Source organism: Thermobia domestica, chromosome 16 (genome assembly GCF_964235325.1).
Source record: "Thermobia domestica chromosome 16, izTheDome1.hap1.1, whole genome shotgun sequence".
Taxonomy (NCBI): domain Eukaryota; kingdom Metazoa; phylum Arthropoda; class Insecta; order Zygentoma; family Lepismatidae; genus Thermobia; species Thermobia domestica.
The window spans coordinates 160,287,663-160,306,644 of record NC_137469.1 but is presented as its reverse complement, the minus strand read 5'-3'; the positions used below and the strand labels follow the sequence as shown (position 1 = coordinate 160,306,644).

The following is an 18,982-nucleotide window of genomic DNA, read 5'->3' as shown; positions in this document are numbered from 1 at the left end:
GTGGAGGTTTTGAAATATGAATTTCCTTAACATTTCTCAAAACATCTTTTGCTCCGAGGGAAACACTTGTAGCTCATTAACAAAAACTAGTTAAATGATTAATCTATATACATTATTTTAAAGAAGCTGTCGTGCCATTGCTTATTAACAACCAAGTAATACTAGAAATCCTATTCTAAAAATACACGAATCATGTTTATTTTCTGTAAGTTGGCCACTTTTCAATGGAACCAATGTTGGCCAGCATAGACAGGTTTCACGGTGTATATATATATATATATATATAGTATTTGTAAGGGATAGGTTTAATATCTTCCTTTAAGTGTAAACTTTTATAATTAGTGCAAGAAATGGGGGCATTACTTCCTTATACCCTTCTTAGGGATAGTCATTTCTAAATACTTTAGAAATGAACTGTAAAGTAAACAAAAAAAAAAAAAACGATAGAAGTAAAAAACCAAACACCTTACAACACCTAACTTAATACCTAATACCAAATACCTTATCTAATTAATACCTTACAGTCTTGCAAATGAGCTCCATACCTTATTCTTCATTTCGGCGAAAATATTAATAGCTCTTTCTTTGAATTCAAATATCCTACAAAACTTCCATACCAAGTTCTTTATTGTAAGTGTCCGCAATTCAGAAAGTTTGTCATGCTGTTCGTTAAGTAAGTTACACTCTTTTCAGGGCATTCATTGAATGTTTACAAAAAACTGGAGTTGACGGAATGCTCAATACCATATTTAGCAGCTTCGTTGTTTCCTGATATATGCTTTGAGGTTCATTACTGAGAATATATTTCAAGTATTCGGGAAGAGAAATGTGTTTGTTCTATCGGAACATATGTTCACAAGTTCATTCTTAAGCTGATCTGAGCAAAAAGTATTAGGAAAGGTGGATATCAAGTCATTCAGTTTGCCGTATGGAATAATTTGTTGATGCATACTAAATATTCAATAATTTATTAGTTCTACAATGACCAGATTTTTGTATTTTTCAAATCTTTCATCTGCACAATTATTGAGCGAAGAATCTAATATAAATAAAGTAGAGTTTGTTTGTATGTCTATCTATCTATCTTTGTGTCTGTGTGCACCAGCGGACCAGACGAGTGGACCGAGTTACCAAAATTTAGTCACGGGTACCTTGATCCAGGCCCCAGACCAAAACAAAAAGGTTTCTCTTTTTGAAAATTCGAACCGGGGGGGGGATTTACCTGGACATGTAAAAGTACTTGTCACTCTCGAAAACATAAAAGTGATAGAATTGCCAATACATCTAAACTTTTCGTTAGGGAGTCTTTTTTTATTCTGATGTTGGAGACATATAGGGACAATATACATATATATATCTATATCTATCTATCTATCTATCTATCTATCTATCTATCTATCTATCTATCTATCTATTTATCTATCTATCTATCTATCTATCTATCTATCTATCTATATATATATATATATATATATATATATATATATATATATATATATATATATATATATATATATATATATATGTTCTTCAAGGGTACGTTACAACAATTTAACATTTTATAGAGGGAGCTCGAAAGATGGTTTAAAATGAAAACAAAAAAGAAGAAATAGCGGTCTGTTTGTGTCACTTACAAATCCGGCTTAAAATGAAGATAGGTAGCCCTGTTAACGTAGTCAGAACAGCAACTGTCTTTTCGCAAGTACTACAGTGAAACCTCTACCAACGGACCCCTCCCGTAACGGGCATATTTTGTAATCCCCAAACACTGTAATAGGGAAAAACATATTGATAAACCTCTCTAAAGCGGACACTCTCTAGTACGGACACGGACAGTCTTTCCTGTCTTTTATAGATATTATTTACCCCCGTATTACGGACACTTTCTCTAGAAACAAGTTGAAAAGTGCAGTAAAAATACATTTTTAGTAATTCATACATGTGTCATCAAGGAAGCATTGTGACATTTTGCCTCCTCAACTGGCTGCTCAGCAACCCAGACAAAGTCTCTATTTAACAACACTCTCATGTCCTTTGCTTGCATCCACTCCCACCCATCCCAAATTGTTTTAGACAGAAAAGTGTTTGACAGTTACCCACAATTTGGGATGACACGTTATGGCACTGTTCCGCTAGAATCTGTAAGCAAGCAGAAGACAAGTGTTTGGCCGGCGGGTACACATATTGTCTGAAAAAAGACACTACTGGACTGCAATTAACTCACAAATTAAAACAACATACCTAAAATGTAGTAAGTAGTAGCAAGTGTAAAGAGCAGAGAACTATATCATTTATTTCCATGTTGTGCCTCGAACATAGAGTATTAGGTGGCGGTGGATAATTCAGGCATTTTTGTAATATTCGTAAATACATGATTCATGCAAAAATATTTGTTTTCTAATTGCGTATTACCTTGTTTACTAATTTACGTCATAAAAATATTGAAACCTCTCTAAGGCGGACACCTCTCTATAGCGGACATTTTTGATTCCCCATGGCAGTCCGCTTTAGAGAGGTTTCACTGTACTACATAGCACGATTCCTTGGGCTTTAATTTCTCACGTGGCTGTTTGTTTCTCCTACGCTTCTATAGGAATAATGTTCAAGATTTCGCGAGACCCATTGCTTTCTGTCTTTCATAAGGAAGTATTAAAAAAAAGAGCTCAGAATAAATTATAGGAAATTTTAAGTTCAGAATCTAAACTGCAAAATTTTAAGTTAGTAATTTAGGCTTAATGTCTTAATACATATAACATTCTAAAGGATAGACGCTGTCTACCCTATCTTCCCTCAGGCCTTGCCACTGCGTTAAACTCAAAATCAAAACTCAACACATACTCTTTTTATTTAAAAATATTGTGTGGTGTACAATATGCGGAAATCAAGATGGCTACTATGATGCATACTAAATCATTTAATGCAGTTTCTACACCAATGCCAAATTGTAACACTTGCTTTTCCTCCGTCTATGCATCTCTTTGTTACTGCCCTATCATGATACATTTTTTCTATTAGATACATATGTCTAACATAGCACACTCTGTCTCAAACAAATGATGTGTAATAAATGAGTTCACATTCTCATTTGTGGGCATATTCAAGACTAAGTTGAAGTGTAAAATCATAACCTTTTACATTTAAAACAATATTGTGTGATATGCAATATGGCGGAATTCAAGATGTCTTCCATGTTGACCACACACCAAATCAATGCAGGTTTGGAATAATACCATTTGTAACATTTATTTTTCCTCCGTCCGCACATGTCGTTATTATTGTTCTGTTCCAATACTTTTCACTAACCCTGTATACAGATCCACATATGTATTCTCACAGTAAAATTAACCAAATCTTTTCCACAGAATATTTTTCATACTATACTTTGATCCAGGGGTAGAAATGGAATTTTACAAGTAAGGGGAAAATCGGCAATAGATAAAGTTTGATTGGGCTATGTCACGAGAATACAAACTCAGAAAGACGGGAGTCAGGGTCAGACTGGCAAGAGCCGTTAGGCCGCAATCGCAGCCTATTCCCTCTCAGAAAAAAATATGAAACAATAAAGAAAGAAAGAGAAAGAGAGAAAAGCTAAAACAGAAGAAAGCTAAATAATTCGGTAGATCACTGTTATTATGCTGCCAACACACACTCCTCTTCCATCCTTCCATCAATCAGTAAGTTATCTTTTTCAGTAACTGGATTTTTGGCTAGGTCCATCTTTCACTATGGTCTTTTATTATCAGAAACTGTGATTTAGTTTGTACCTGGGGCCTTGGACCCTTCTTTCAATATATTGGACAGTTGGGGCCTTGTTTCATTACATTGAGCAGTTGTGGCCCTGAGTCCTTTATTCATTATATTGGGCAGTTGGCGACCTTCTTTCATTTCATTGAGCAGTTGGGCTCCTAGGCACTTTCTTCATCATGTTGAGCCGTTGGGACCTGGAACTTTTTAAATTATGTTGGGCAGTTGGAGCCCTTTCATCGTTGAAGACTGAGGTCTGGTTTGTAGCTGGGTCCATATTTAACCACAGGCTGATTGGTCCTTTATGGATGTTAATACATCTTGTAGGTCTATATTTGATAACTGAAAAATGGAAAAACAGCGTATTTTTTAAAAAACTATTTACTATCAAAAACGTTTGCAAAATTGCAGGAGAAAACAGTGGAAGACGGCAAGAAAGCGGGCATTTTCAGCATAATGGTTGATTCTATTTAAGATGTTTCAGTGCTGAATCAGCTTACTATAGTAATTCTCTGCGTTATAAGCGGTCAACTAATTGAGCGGCTGTTAGCAGTTGTCGTAAAGAGTGACACTATAAGACAAGTAATTTAAAATGAAAACAAAAGAGTACTTTGTGCCAACAATGTTTTGATGTCTGATATTCATGGAGCTGCTAATTTGGATGCTATAAAGGAGTTAAAGCATTACTGGAGAAGGATAATCCTGAAATCATTTACACCCAATGCATGGCTCATGCTCTTAATTTGGTTATGACAAATTTGACTGAGTAGATCCCTGAAGCTGCAAATTTATTTGGTGTGGTTGAAACCAGTGCCGTGTTCTGTCTGAATACTACTAAAGAAAGAATGTTTGGAAGAAAATGATTGATGCAAGCCACGAGGGACATGACAAACTACGAAAAGTTCAACAAGTTGGTGCAACACGATTGTGGAGCAAAAACAAGGCACTGAATGCGGTAGTCGACAGTAACGAGTTTCGCTACGAAACATGAAGCCAAGACGAGACGACTGTCTATCATCATCAAGATTTCTTTCATTTTTATTGTTCCTCAATGATGATGTACAGGACAGGAGTTTTAATGCGAAATCAACATTTCAAGCTAAACTTTACTGAATAAATTGACAGAATTTAACACTGTAATGATGTGCTCTGTGTTTCAGGACTTGTTTACAGAAACGAAGCATGTTTCAAAATACCTGCAGTCTTACGGATTGGACTATTTTACAACCTGGAGACTTCTAGACAATTTGCTGCAGCAGCTTCAGAAGAAAATAGAGGCAAAAGATGTCTGTTTAAGCTTTAAGAAAATACAAGAATATTTTGTGTGAAAAAACAACAGCTTGTGCAATCTGGTGTAGAGATAGCAATGGAAAAAGACTTTCCGCCCAGAAGAATCTTAAAGAAGAAAATGTCAGGAGAGCTTGCGGCAGTCGAACTGGAAAAGAACTTAAATATAAGTGAAAATGATTTATTCAGAATAAAAAACTTCAACGAAAATTCTGAATACAGCTGTTACATGAGTCAGTGATAGATTTCAGCAGCCAAATTAACTCCAAATGCTGGATCCCAAGCACTTTTCGGAAATCGGGAAGAATGATGTGTCTGCAGGAGCTTTCAGAGTTCTTGCGAAAAAAAACTAAATATAAAATAATAGGAAATATACAAAGAGCTCCAGCAGTTCTTTGTCGTGTATTCTGTCACAAATCGTTCTGGTTTTTGATGGTCATGAACAGAATGGTGCCCCTGAATCCTTAGAAGAAGATGATGATGATTATGCATCTAAACATGCTATGGGAGATGGAACATTTTGGACGGGATTCACGGCAAGAGTGATAATGATGCTAGAAACACATTGTGTAAAAAATTTTTGTCTTATGCAGAGAAAATTTTGTACCAATTTCTGTCAGTCTAGTTGTTTTAATAATTTATACATTGCATACAAACATGTGTTGTCTCTACCATGCACACAAGTGACATGTGAAAGGTGCTTCTCAAAGTTAAAGTTAGAGAGTAAACACATTTCAGAGCTAATTTGTGTTAATACATTTTGGACACACTTTTACTAATGAAAATGGAAAGAGATATGTTAAATTTAGTGTCTGTGAACGAAGTTATTCAGGAACTCTGCCACTCATAATCTGAACTGAAAAGAATCTTAACGTTGTAAAATTATTAGTTGTTTAGTTGTTCAGCAGTGTTTTTCATTTTCAGTAAAAGGTCGTGTTCATTCCAGAGTCAAAAGTTATTATTAGTTGTTTGTTACAATTTTCAGTAAGCTGTTCTGTTCTTTCCATAGTAAAAAGCTATTAGCTATTATTTGTTTAGTGTTTCAGCTACTATACAGAATGTCTCAAAATTCCCATGACGTACGGTAACTCTCTTATTATCAGAGTTACAACAAAATGTACGAGGGGAAACCGTCTCCAAATATAAGGTTTTCAATCTAAAGTGCAAGAATTTTTCAAATCGGACAAGCCGTTCGGGCTGTACGCTCTATATGCACATAATGTTACATGAAAATTCAACGTTACCATTTACCTGGACCCAGAACATAAATGAATGAAGTTACTGTCTATTTAAAACTTTATTTGAAGACGGTATCTCCTCTTACATTTTGTTGTAACTCTGATAATAACAGAGTTATCCTAAGTCAGGGGACTTTTTAGACATCCCGTGTGGCAATACAATAATAATTATAAAATATTCTCTTGAAACTTTGTTTCTGGAAATCCTGTGCTTGCTATGACATCAAATTTCCAATGACCAATAAAAAATCATAGCTTGCAAAAACTATCATGTAACAACGAATTTACCACTACTTAACGCGATGGATCATCGCATATATTCATTGTACGCACTGGCGCAACCAATAATTTATTTCAGGAGGGGACAAGAATATCCAATACAGTAGTCCGCAAACGACGTGCTTCACCATTTGATATGGACAAAATTGAAAGTTTGAATTCTCCTCATTACAAGCAATTTAGTTATCCTTATTATTAACTTGCTAAAAAACCTTAAAATGAAAATTCCAATTCACAAAATCCCTATTATTAACGGTTAGAAGTTTTAAAATTTGCACTATAATTATTATTTTATACATCTTTGTTTTTGCATAAAATGACGCACTCTTTACTAACATTTATTACTCTAAGAAATTAATGTAGGGGTTTTCTCTGTGTATTTCTCTTTCGACAGTGCTTTGACTTAATTCAATATTCATTTATGCATTGATCTATTTTGAAATTTCACCGAAATTTGTCTGCAGCGCTGCTGTATAAGATAGACCAGGTTTGATTCGGGGAGGCATGAGCCCCCGAGCTCATAGCTGGTTGCACCACTGATTGTACGATATTTTAGAAATTGGTGTTATAGTCTGGGGGCCCTCCAAGGTAACCGCGGCCTAGGCCCTAATACATCCAGTCCGCCTATGACGGGAGTGCAAGCAAACATTCATGGAGAACGACTTAAGCGAAAGCGATTGTTGCAAACCAATCAACAAGCAAACAAAACTAATATCACCATTCAAATTTTCTATTTGTTACTAATAACCACATATATATTTCCTTCTTTCGCACAAACACTTCAATTTACTAACAGGAGACAAAACCCTTATGCATGCTTGATCTCCAATCTACAAAAGATCAAGCATGTTTTTTTACCCGTGAAACCGTATTTACCGGGCCCTTTTGACGCGGGACCTTCCTGACTTATGCCACTTTGACGCGAGGCCCTTTTGACTCAGGCCCAGCTGACGCCTGGCCGTTTTATCCGTGCCCTTTTGTAGCGGTGCCCCTTTGACCAGGGCTCGTTTGACGTAGTTCCCTGTTGACTCGGGCCATTTTGTTGCAGAACCCATTTGGCCCAGGCTTTTTTGATGCAGCGCCCTTACGACTCGGGCCCTTTTTTCGCCGAGACTTTTACCTGGGCCCTTTCGACTTGGAGTTGTTTTGACTCGGACATTTTGTAGCGGGAACACTTTTGACCCGGGTCCGTTTGACGCAGTGCCCTTTTGACTCGGACCCTTTTGTCGTAGGACGCTTTTGACCCAGGCCCTTTTGATGAGGGTCGTTTTGATTTGGCCCCTTTTGACTCGGATACTTTTGTTGCGTAGACTTTTGGTCCAGGCCCTTTAAACACGGGCCCGTTTGACTTGGGCTTTTTGTAGTGTAGCCCCATTTCACCCGGGCCCGTTTTACGATGAGCCCTTGCGATTCGAGACTCTGTCGTGGGACTCTTTTGACCCGGGCTCTTTTGATGAGGGGCGTTTTGAATCCGGCCTTTTGACTCCGGCCCTTTTGTTGCAAAAACATTTAACCCGGCCCATTTGACGCAGGTCCGATGGACTCTTACCCTTTTGTAACGGGGCCCCTTTTTGACACGGGCCTGTTTGACGCAGGGCCTTTTGACTCGGGTCCTTTTGTCGTGGGACCATTTTAACCCGACCTCTTTTTATGAAGGGCGTTTTGATTCGGGCCCTTTTGACTCAGGCCCTTTCGTTGCCGAGATATATTAACCCGGGACCTTTTGACGCGGGGCAGTTTTGACTCGGGACCTTTTGTAGCGGGACCCCTTTTGACCCGGGCTCGTTTGAGGAAGGTCCCTTTTGACTCGGGCTCCTTTGTCGTGAAACCCTTTTGAGCCGGCTGTTTTGATGAGGGTCGTTTTGCTTCAGGCACTTTTGACTCCTGCCCTTTTGTTGCTGAGATATTTGACCCGAGCCCTTTTGACTCCCACCCTTTTGTTGCTGAGAAGTTTGACCCGAGCCCTTTGGTCGCGGGTTCGTTTTGACTCGTGCCCTTTTTAGCGGGGCCACTTTTGACTTGCGACCTTTTGTTGCGGAGACCTTTTGACCCAGACCCTTTTGACGTAGGGCCGTTTTGACTCAGGTCTTTTGTAGCGGGGCAATTTTGACCAGGGACTGTTTGACGCAGGGCCCATTTATCGCGGGACCTTTTTGACCCAGGTCCTTTTAATGAAAGGTGATATGACTGGGGTCCTCTTTTGCGGAGACCTTTTGAACCGGGCCCCTTTGATGCGGGGCCGTTTGACTTGGTCCTTTTATAGCGACGCCCATTTTTGACCCGGACCGTTTGACACAGGACAATTGACTCGGATCCTTTTGTTGTTGGACCCTTTTGGCCAGAGCCCTTTTTATAAGGGGCGTTTTGATTCGGGTCCGTTTGACTCAGGCCCTTTTGTTGCGGAGACATTTTCACCCGGCCCATTTGACGCAGGTCCGATTGACTCTTACCCTTTTGTAGCGGGCCCCTTTTCGACACGGGCCTGTTTGACGCAGGGCCTTTTGACTCGGGTCCTTTTGTCGTGGGACCATTTTAACCCGACCTCTTTTTATGAAGGGCGTTTTGATTCGGGCCCTTTTGACTCAGGCCTTTTCGTTGCCGAGGTCTTTTGAACCGGGACCTTTTGACGCGGGGCAGTTTTGACTGAGGCCCTTTTGTAGCGTGGCCCCCTTTGACCCGGGCTTGTTTGAGGCAGTTCCCTTTTTACTAGGACTCTTTTGTCTTGGGACCCTTTTGACCCGGCCCTTTTGATATGGGTCGTTTTGATTCGACCTCTTTTGACTCGGGCCCTTTTTTGCGGAGACCTTTTAACTCGGTCCCTTTTGATGCATAGCTGACTTGGGCCCTTTTGTAGCGGGCCCCTTTTTGACACGGGCCCTTTTGACGCACAGCTTTTTGACTCAGGTTCTTTTTTGTGTGATCCTTTTGGCCAAGGCTCTTTTTATTAGGTGCGTTTTGATTCGGGCCCTTTTGACTCAGGCCATTTTGTTGCAGAGACCTTTCCACCCGGGCACTTTTGACGCGGGGCCTTTTAGGTCTGGCCTTTTGTAGCGGGTCCCTTATGTCGCGGGCCGTGTTGACTCGGGCCTTTCTGTGTTTGCCCTTTTGTCTGCCCTTCTGACATGGAACAATATATATAAGGCAGCAACTGAAATACCTGGGACAGGAGGGCCTGATGGAGTATGAGTAAATCAAAATGGATCGATCCAGGGCGCAGTAAAATTAATTACGCCACTGTTCATATCTTTTCTTTCTATTCTCTCGACATCATGTCTGGACATAAATGTTCTGACTAATGGGCTACAGCGGCGAAAGGCGATATACGCTATTAATATTAATGTTATGGATTTTAACTTAACATATATAGGACAATAAAATGAAAAACTCTCTATCGGTATTTTGTTCCCCCCCCCCCCCCGTTGGAAAAAATCATGCTGGCGTAAGTGATTATTATGTTTCTTAGTTACTGTATTATATTGTTCTATATACGGAATAAATACTTCTGTGTTTTGTATAATAATAAGAACCTTACCTACATTTATTACGGTCCTTGCTTTACGACAGCGAAACATATTCACGTTCAGCGTAATCAGTTTCCATTCTCAAATAATTACAGTGAGAGGAATGAAATAATTCACGCACACATTTAGGACTTAGAAAAGTGCCCTGCTAACATGTATTAAAGTCCTGAAGAGTGAAAAGCGCTAGTAGCAGTTGTTAACAGTTATTAACTTAACATATAAGACAGTAAATTGAAAAACTGAGAATACGAATCTTTTCAGAGAGGACAGTGCGCTGATGCTTCTAATCTATGCCTTTACTCCCTATACCTACGTTATTTCCCTAGTCAAAATAAAAACTCTTCAAAATTAATCACAATTTCTTATGCAACCATCCCTTCCTTACAGTACTGCGCGTTCACATACCCGTCACGGCGATGTAAAGGCACTTTTGGCGACGAGGATACAGACATTTTGCACTGAAGGTCATTTGGAACCTGTTGCAGTAGCATGGGAGTCATTAGAGAGGTCGTAACTACTTTCAGTTTCAGTGATGCGTGCGTTATTTGTCCCACCTACCACTGATTGTCTAATACACACGATACAAAATCACGTACCCACATATCAATCACAGTATGTCGAGTTACGAAATAAAAATAAGAGGTTTCTTTGTTTGAGCAGCAGTTCTGGCAATGGAAAGTTTATGTGCTGCAATCCAAAAGTGATTGGACTGAATTCCAGTCCCCGGTTTTACATTCACCTACTCTTTCCTTTTAATTGAATGATATTCTTCCACAGCACACTTGTCTCAAAACAGAAATGTTATATTCTTCATGAATGTAGAGACAGTTTCAACGAATCCTCTTGCATCTCTAATTGCATCAACAGGCTATCTTGCAGATTAAATTTAATTGCACAGTGTTTTACTAAACCGCTTACACCATTACAAGGTATTTTCCATGCTCAGTAGCTGAAAATAGTCATTTCTTTGCAACGTTTTAACTCATGCGTTGTAGGTCAAATAACTGAAATCTGTTTTTGAAATGGGAGCCTGCACTCTCAAATTCAAATACCTGGGTAGAAAACGTGTGTCCATCACACAGTGCAGATATTTCACCCACGATCAACTGGACAGCACCTAGTGCATGTGCACTATCATGAGCCAAGTCATCACTAACTACTGCAAAGCTATGTGTGGTACAATGAAAGTATCCACACATGTGAATATTGAGATTTGGGTCAGTGGTAGAGCGTTCACCTCCGGTGCATGGGGTCCCTGGTTCGATCCCAGCTCGCGTTAAGTGAACTTTGTGGCGGCCAAACACCGTATGCGTGGGTTTCCTCGGGGTTCTCTCGTTTCCTCTCACTTTCTACATTCCACCATTTTATTCATATTTCATAATTACTGTCTTCTTTAGCCTAGTCAGCATAAACGTGGGACGTAAAACAAAAATTTCATTGCATTTTTGAGATTTGGGATGTTTGCCAATGATAACATTGGATCTCTTCCTGCAGCACAACCATTCAGTTCTCTGCAAAATCAAGGTGTCACTTGTTGATGTACATGATATTTTCTTAGCAGAATGGCCTCTCTTTGAATGCGGCGAATGTGAGCATGACAGACCTATCTCACGACCCAATTGTTTGCCAGTCACGTATTTTTGACACTAGAATTTATCGAATCGGTTCTTGGTCAATATATTTACTTACATTGTTACTATGGTGATATAACGCCACAAATGATTAATTTAAATCAAAACCAGTGATGCCAATCCCAGACTTCGTTCACTACTTTACTATTATTTCACAACTAATGTAAGGTGCAATATAAAAATTCGTATTTCTCTTCGTAGAAAAATAACACCAAGTCTGTCTTTACAGGATTGGAGAACATTGACGTGTGTATGCTTTGTGTAACTTTCGTGAAAATTCAAGATGGTGTTTTTGAGATATTAATTTTTGAAAATGGTCCAATTTAGAAATTTTCACTTTTTTCATGCTAAATTCTCACTTGTGGTGTACAAATAGGTAGGAAATAATATTTTTACTGTAATGTCATGTTTCCGTAGTATTTATCCCTAGTATGAAACAAATCTTATGTGTTTTCATTTAGGTACAGGAAATATCCGAAATATGTGCGCAACAGTTTTTTCCAAGTCCAACAATTTTTGTTACAGTTTATATTACACCTCTAGTGTCTCTGTTTGGTATGGTTTGGAAGAGTTGAAAACATAGTATAAAATAAACAACAAAAAACATTTCTAGCACTTTGGGTTCTTTCTTAATAATACTTTCAAAACCCAATTCTTCATTTTGTTGCCAAAGTAGCTATCTGTGGTGATTTTTAAGAGGTTGCAACACTGTTGCAAATCATCAGAGACCAAAAGTATTTTGTTTCTGTATTCTGGTCATGTCCAACTTTAATATATATTTTTTCATGCAACTTCAAGATGGTCATGGTACACATTTGGCTATCACGTGTACGATTTGAAATTAAATGGGCTAGATGGAAATTATGGTGAAAAACAACGTTTTTAACAAGTTTTCAGTTTGGATTTCATTGGCTTATTTTGCCACTTGGTGTAAAACAGGAAGTGAGATATAGCTGTTAATAAAATAATTATGGCGTTTTTTAGTCACGAATAACAAATAAATATTTTTGTCAGGAAATCTTAAAGAAAATAAGTAAAATTTCGAAGAAAATCAGTGTTATGTAGATAGGTTCTTTGTACAATGGCTTCAGAAGCGCCATTTCAAATTTTGCTTGGGGGGGCAAGACCCCTTGATATAATTAAAATTTCGCGTTTTTTACTGATTTACTACTATTTTATTGATAAAATCTATATAAATCCCAAACTTATTCAGTTTGGATTTCATTGGCTTATTTTGCCACTTGGTGTAAAACAGGAAGTGAGATATAGCTGTTAATAAAATAATTATGGCGTTTTTTAGTCACGAATAACAAATAAATATTTTTGTCAGGAAATCTTAAAGAAAATAAGTAAAATTTCGAAGAAAATCAGTGTTATGTAGATAGGTTCTTTGTACAATGGCTTCAGAAGCGCCATTTCAAATTTTGCTTGGGGGGGCAAGACCCCTTGATATAATTAAAATTTCGCGTTTTTTACTGATTTACTACTATTTTATTGATAAAATCTATATAAATCCCAAACTTATTGCGGCAATTTCCCCTCCCTGCCCCCTAAATGACGCCCCTGAAGGGCTTAAATTGAAATAGTTTTGCACGTTTGGTCCGAGGTAGTAGTTGTAATAAATTCTACCTGATAAGAGCATAATAAAAACTACCTGATACATAATACTTATGGAGAAAGAAAAGCTTAAAAAAACGTGTTTTTAGTTTTTCGGACGGAAACCAAAATTTTCCGTTTTTTTCAGGCCTGAAAATCTCTTTAGCTGTAACACATTTTTTTTTTTTTTTTTTTTTTTTTTACTTTCTAGATTGTAGCCGCTCCCCGTCAGAAACGACAGGACCCTCCTAGATAAACCTGCTGGCTACACCCCTGATTAATCCACAAACGTACATTATTATCTTTAAATTTTTGGAACAGTTTGCATAAATTCATATTTATTATTCTTAACTTTTTCTTGCATTGTTTGAAGAAAACAATTAGAAATTCTGATTAATTATGTCACAATGTGGAAAATACATAACAGGAATGGACTCGACGAAAAAGGTGGAACTGATATTAGGAGGGGCCGTATCATTTGGTCGGAAGGTGCTATGGTTCCATTCATAGATGTCTGTTGCTACACACGTATCACATTATTGTACGTAACGAATAACGACATATGATTTTTCCCTATAAGAAATAATTTTGAAATAAAGGTACATTAAACAAAAGAACCGTTATAGTTTGATGTTTAGACCTAATTACAGAGGACAGCCGTCGCGCACCGGCAATACAACAGGTAAGTTCAGATTAGCCAATGTTATACGTTGCTTATAAAAGTTATTACCGACAAAGATTCTCAAGATACGCGAATTAATTTGAATATTATTACATAAACATATTTTATATTTCAAGAATATGTATTAATTCATTTAAAATTTTTGTGGGGGTGCTCAGCATCCAAGCAAAAAAGAGGGAATAAAATAACAGAAAACGAAATAGGAAACGGAAAAAGACTAAAAAATATAAGAAATATTGTAATCTTTTTCCGCATTTTTGAAATTAAAGCAGAGACCAATTTGTCATAGAGCGGAGAGGGGAACATGAAGTTTGAGCAGAGGCTTTACCAGGAATGAAGTCATTGGACATTCCGAAATTGTAGCGCTGAGGATCAAAAGTGGCAAAACCCTTTTCACTGTAATAATTCCATATGGAGAGTATTTCTCTTTTAAAAGGCAAATTGAACATTTCTCCGTGCTACTAGACTTCTTATATCACGAATGGTCGTTGTTCAGAATGACTTGACGACAACTAAGATCAGGGGTTAGAACCTCAGAATCTTCTTGGTTATGCCACCATATTCTCATTCAAGAATACGTATTATGAATTGTGGAAAAGAAGAAGAGAAATACGAAAAATATCAAAAAGTTCCATTTTTATTGAAAAATAGCTAAAACTGAATTTTCACGAGAGTTAAGCAGGGGAGATCATCTGGACAACCTGCTAAGCATTGATGGTACTTATATTCCGAGATCCCCCTGTCGAGAATTGTGAATTAGAGCACTACCACTGATTTTCAAAAGCTGGCGCTCCTTTAAGGAACTATTGCTTCATGAATGACACTATTCTGTTACAAGTCTGTCCCATCTATTGCTACCTCTTACGCAACAATAATTGGGGCGTTCAGAGCACAAGAGAATCAAATCTAATTAACCTCCTCCGTGGATTTGTACAGTATACTGTACATCGAACTTAGATATCGTTTAGGGACACTTATTTATTTAATTGAGATGAAATTATAATTATTCGTCTTAACATTTATTTTGGACCCTTAAGGTACTTCATAATGGAAAATTTAAAAATATATACATCTACATATATTTTTAAAAATGTACATTATAATGTACATTTTCCCTGTAGCATTTGTATATAGTACACATAAAATAACCAATTTCTGAACACTGTACTAGATTTTCGAGTATGAAAAACTGTACTATAGAAAGGTCTCTTTCGTGATTACGCAAAATAAATCACTTTTGGTGGAATTCATAGAAACAATTTCTTTTTTGGTTTAGATACAAATGTACTTGGTATTTTTGACAAAGAAAGTGACATCTGAACTTTCGGTATGTCTAATATTTGCGATGGGTTGGTTCATTCCCACCATTATGAATAGGCAGATGGTCTACTTTGACACGTACGCTCTGTCAGTAAACTTGGTGGTGGACAAACACCGTGTGCGTGGATTTTCTCGGGGTAGTAACGTTTATTCCCACTTTCATTCGACCATTTCTCATCATTACCGTCTCCTTTAATCTAGCCGGCATAATCCTAGAACTTTAAACTGAAGGATTTAATATTTTCATTCTTATCTGCGTTGCAACCAGAATCCAACCGAAATACACTGCACGGAGTAGAACTTTGCCACGGGACTAATAAGGTAAAATGTACAGTATGCTCTACATGTTTTTTTTTTTTTTTTTTATCAAATACGTTTTAACGCAAATAAAAAAATAATATGAGTGTTATTTGGCATATAATATTCAAAATTTGTCTTCTACAAGACACAAACGAGCAATTGTTTATTTTGATCAGCCCTGTTTACTCAATACAAACAGTTTCAAAACACGAGGAAAGCACAATTTTCACCAACCACAGACAGTGCCACATTAGTAGTTCAATGATTGACCAACAAGTAGCAACATTGTCTATTCACAATCTTCTATGAACTGCAAACACTGCAAGTCAGTGAACAGAAATGCATTTGAGTGACTGTTGGGCGGTTTTCATTGTTAAAACAAATAGTTGCAAACTATGTACAGTATACTGTAGGCCTACATTTTCCTTCCATGAATGTAAAAAGAAAACGTAAATTTGCCATGGAGGAGGTTAATTACCAAAGTTGTGAGAAAAGCATAACGTTTGTACGGTACGCGTAAGTACATGAAAAGTAACACTTTTTCATTTTTTCTTTCTTTATTCTTTTTCTTTTCCTTTCTTTTCCACATTATGGGAATTATTTACAATATCTGGACATTAATGTTTTAAGCTCTGGAAGGAGATTCAGATAAAGACCTCAAATATGAAATTACATAAGTAACGACCCAAAATGGACTTGATACGCTTGTGCACTGAACGGCCAAATTTCAAGGAATTGCCATTCGAGTTAGAACATAGAACACTTTCTCTCTAAGGTGCGACAGGCTGCTTGTATCAAAGAATAATTAACAAAAACTTACCTGGGGCCATAAACCCGAGACTCGAAATCTTCTGCAGAACAGCAATGTAATTGTCCGTTGTTCATACAACAAAACTGAGGCTCATTGGCTATATTGGGACATTCAATAAAGTGAGTTTCTCCAAGGATATGCTGTGTGCATACGGTAGTGTCTGAAACAATGAAATATTTTTTATTAAAAAGAAAATGTTTACAACTATACACTTCAAAGCTTACCTTTGAATTGGACGAGAATGTTTCAATAGAATCAAATAACAACAACAATAATAATAATAATAATAATAATAATAATAATAATAATAATAATAATAATAATAATAATAATAATAATAATAATAATACAATTTGGGTTCTATTTCTTCCTACAACTAAACCGATTTTTTTTTTTTTTTTTTTTTATTTGAACGAAATATACTAAATATTTGATGAATGCTTAAACTTTTGAACACACATTTATCTAAGCAAATAGCTGAAAACTTTCAAGGCAGTGAGTTCTCCTGTCCAGCCTCTAACTACAAGTGGTACTACGTACATAATACAGCAAAAATTGAATAGTGAAAATTCAATATGAAACATAATGGAATTGGTATTTAGCGTCCTTTTCATCAGCAAGAGTGTACGAAACATGGTCCTACAGCTTAATGTAAGATCTGAAGAATATGAGCTCTCACTGGAATCGACCCAGGTCTCGCAAGCCGAAAGAAATTCAAATTATATAACCCTAAAATTGAACTATTATATCTTTTTAGGAAAATTCGAAAATTGAAAGAAATAACGTTTGAAAGCTTCTTCATTTATATTAGGGAGCAACATTTGAATTTCAATAGATTTATTGTCTCTGAGAAATTCATGATAACATAGAACACATGGAATTTCAGTTGGTGGTGATAAGTGTCTAAAATTTGATACTTCGGAAATTTTATTGAAGAGATGCTATGTTATAAATTCAAAGTAACTCGAACAATTAGGAGCGAAATTATTAAGACACACTTAACCAGACATTCTCTCTATTGGGGCGGTGGCTCAGTGGTAGAGCGTTCACCTCCGGCGCTTGGGGTCCCTGGTTCGATCCCAGCTCGCGCCGTGTGGACTTTGTGGTGGACAAAGACCGTGCTCGTGGATTTTCTTGGGGTTCTCCCGTTTCCTCCCACTTTCTTCATTCCACGACATCACTCATTTCTCATTATCACCGTCTCCTTTAGCCTAGCCGGCATAATCGTGGGACGTTAAACTTCAAGATTTCATTTCATTTTTTTTTTTTTTTTACATTCTCTCTATTGGTGGGCATATTTATAATGATATTATTGTTATACCAGTACCAATAAATATAAGAGAATATCTCAACGATTGTGCAATTAATAGTTTTTATTGGTTGACTTTGAGACTGACAGTGCTCACTAATTGTGTATGGGGCATAAGAAACGAGGTAGATGCTGAACAGTGGCGGATATAGCCCGGGACCAGGGGGCCTAGGTCCACCAGTTTCTTAAGCGACATAAATAATTTAAGCTATTATTTATATATTTTTTGAAAGTTTATAGTAAACTCATGATATACCTATCATAGTCTGGTGTCAGACTGCTCCTCCCTTCGTGATGAACAAACACCGTGTGCGTGGGTTTCCTCGGGGTTCTTCCGTTTCCTCCCACTTTCTTCATTCCACCATTTCACTCATTTCTCATCATCACAGTCTCCTTTAGCCTAATCGGCATAACCATGGGACGTTAAACTTAAAGGTTTCATTTTCATTTCATTTTTGCTCCTCCGTCCCCAGTTTTTACTTTCTAAATTCGCCACTGACGCTGAAGGCAGTAGATTAAATTATTTCAGGAGCTTCACAGAGTATAAAATCTTATTATTTTTTTTAATACCTACTTTCATGTAACCTAGTTTATAGAGAAAAGCCGAAAAAATAAAACTTACTTATTGCATTACAAAGATGGACCAAATAGCTGATGGCGAGAGGTGGAAGGTATGTCTTCAGAAACATGTTCCGTTGCAACTGACAAAAAGTTAACTGATCAACCATAAAGTGCTGACGAGGTGTCAAAAGATTCAGTAAATAACACTCAGCGAACTATTGCTAACGAACTTCGAATGTTTTGTTATGGAAAGAAGTGACGTCATGTAGACAGCAAAAATGACCAAGTGAGGTGTTGAAGGTCGAAGTACTCATAGTCTTTCAACTTCACAACAAATTATAGAAGTAGATTTTTCCAGATTCCCAAACACGTAATAAGAAAGACAACAAATGTGCTTAACGCGTCAAAAAAATTTAACTCATGCTTTTAAAATGTAAAATGCACTGACATGATGGTTTGTTATGTTTAAATTGTGATCGGTTTTCTTTTTAATCATTCATGAACTCACTGTTTACACGAATTCATAATTAGAGAGAACAGATTTCGTACATTGACAAATGGCTCTTTTTAAAAGAAAGGAAAGAAAATATTGCTACTTTAATTATTGTGTTGATATTCTGTGTGCAGGTTAACAGCAAAGATGATGCGTCATCCATAAGACTCAATAATAATGATGCAAAACATCCTCCGTATAAAAGAGAAA

At 37.1% G+C, this 18,982-nt stretch overlaps 1 protein-coding gene across 1 annotated transcript in view; it reads right to left on the bottom strand.

The window, feature by feature from the left end:
- The window catches only part of LOC145672830 (uncharacterized), a 100,757-nt gene extending 82,246 nt beyond the window's left edge, over window positions 1-18,511 (bottom strand). Inside the window, exons 1-2 of the mRNA XM_081741978.1 lie at window positions 18,341-18,511; window positions 16,419-16,569 (exon numbers count right to left, since the gene is read on the bottom strand). Of these exons, the coding sequence (XP_081598104.1) occupies window positions 16,419-16,569; window positions 18,341-18,446 (257 nt within the window). The 5' untranslated portion in view covers window positions 18,447-18,511. The remainder of the gene's footprint in view (window positions 1-16,418; window positions 16,570-18,340) is intronic.
- Window positions 18,512-18,982: the final 471 nt, after the last annotated feature.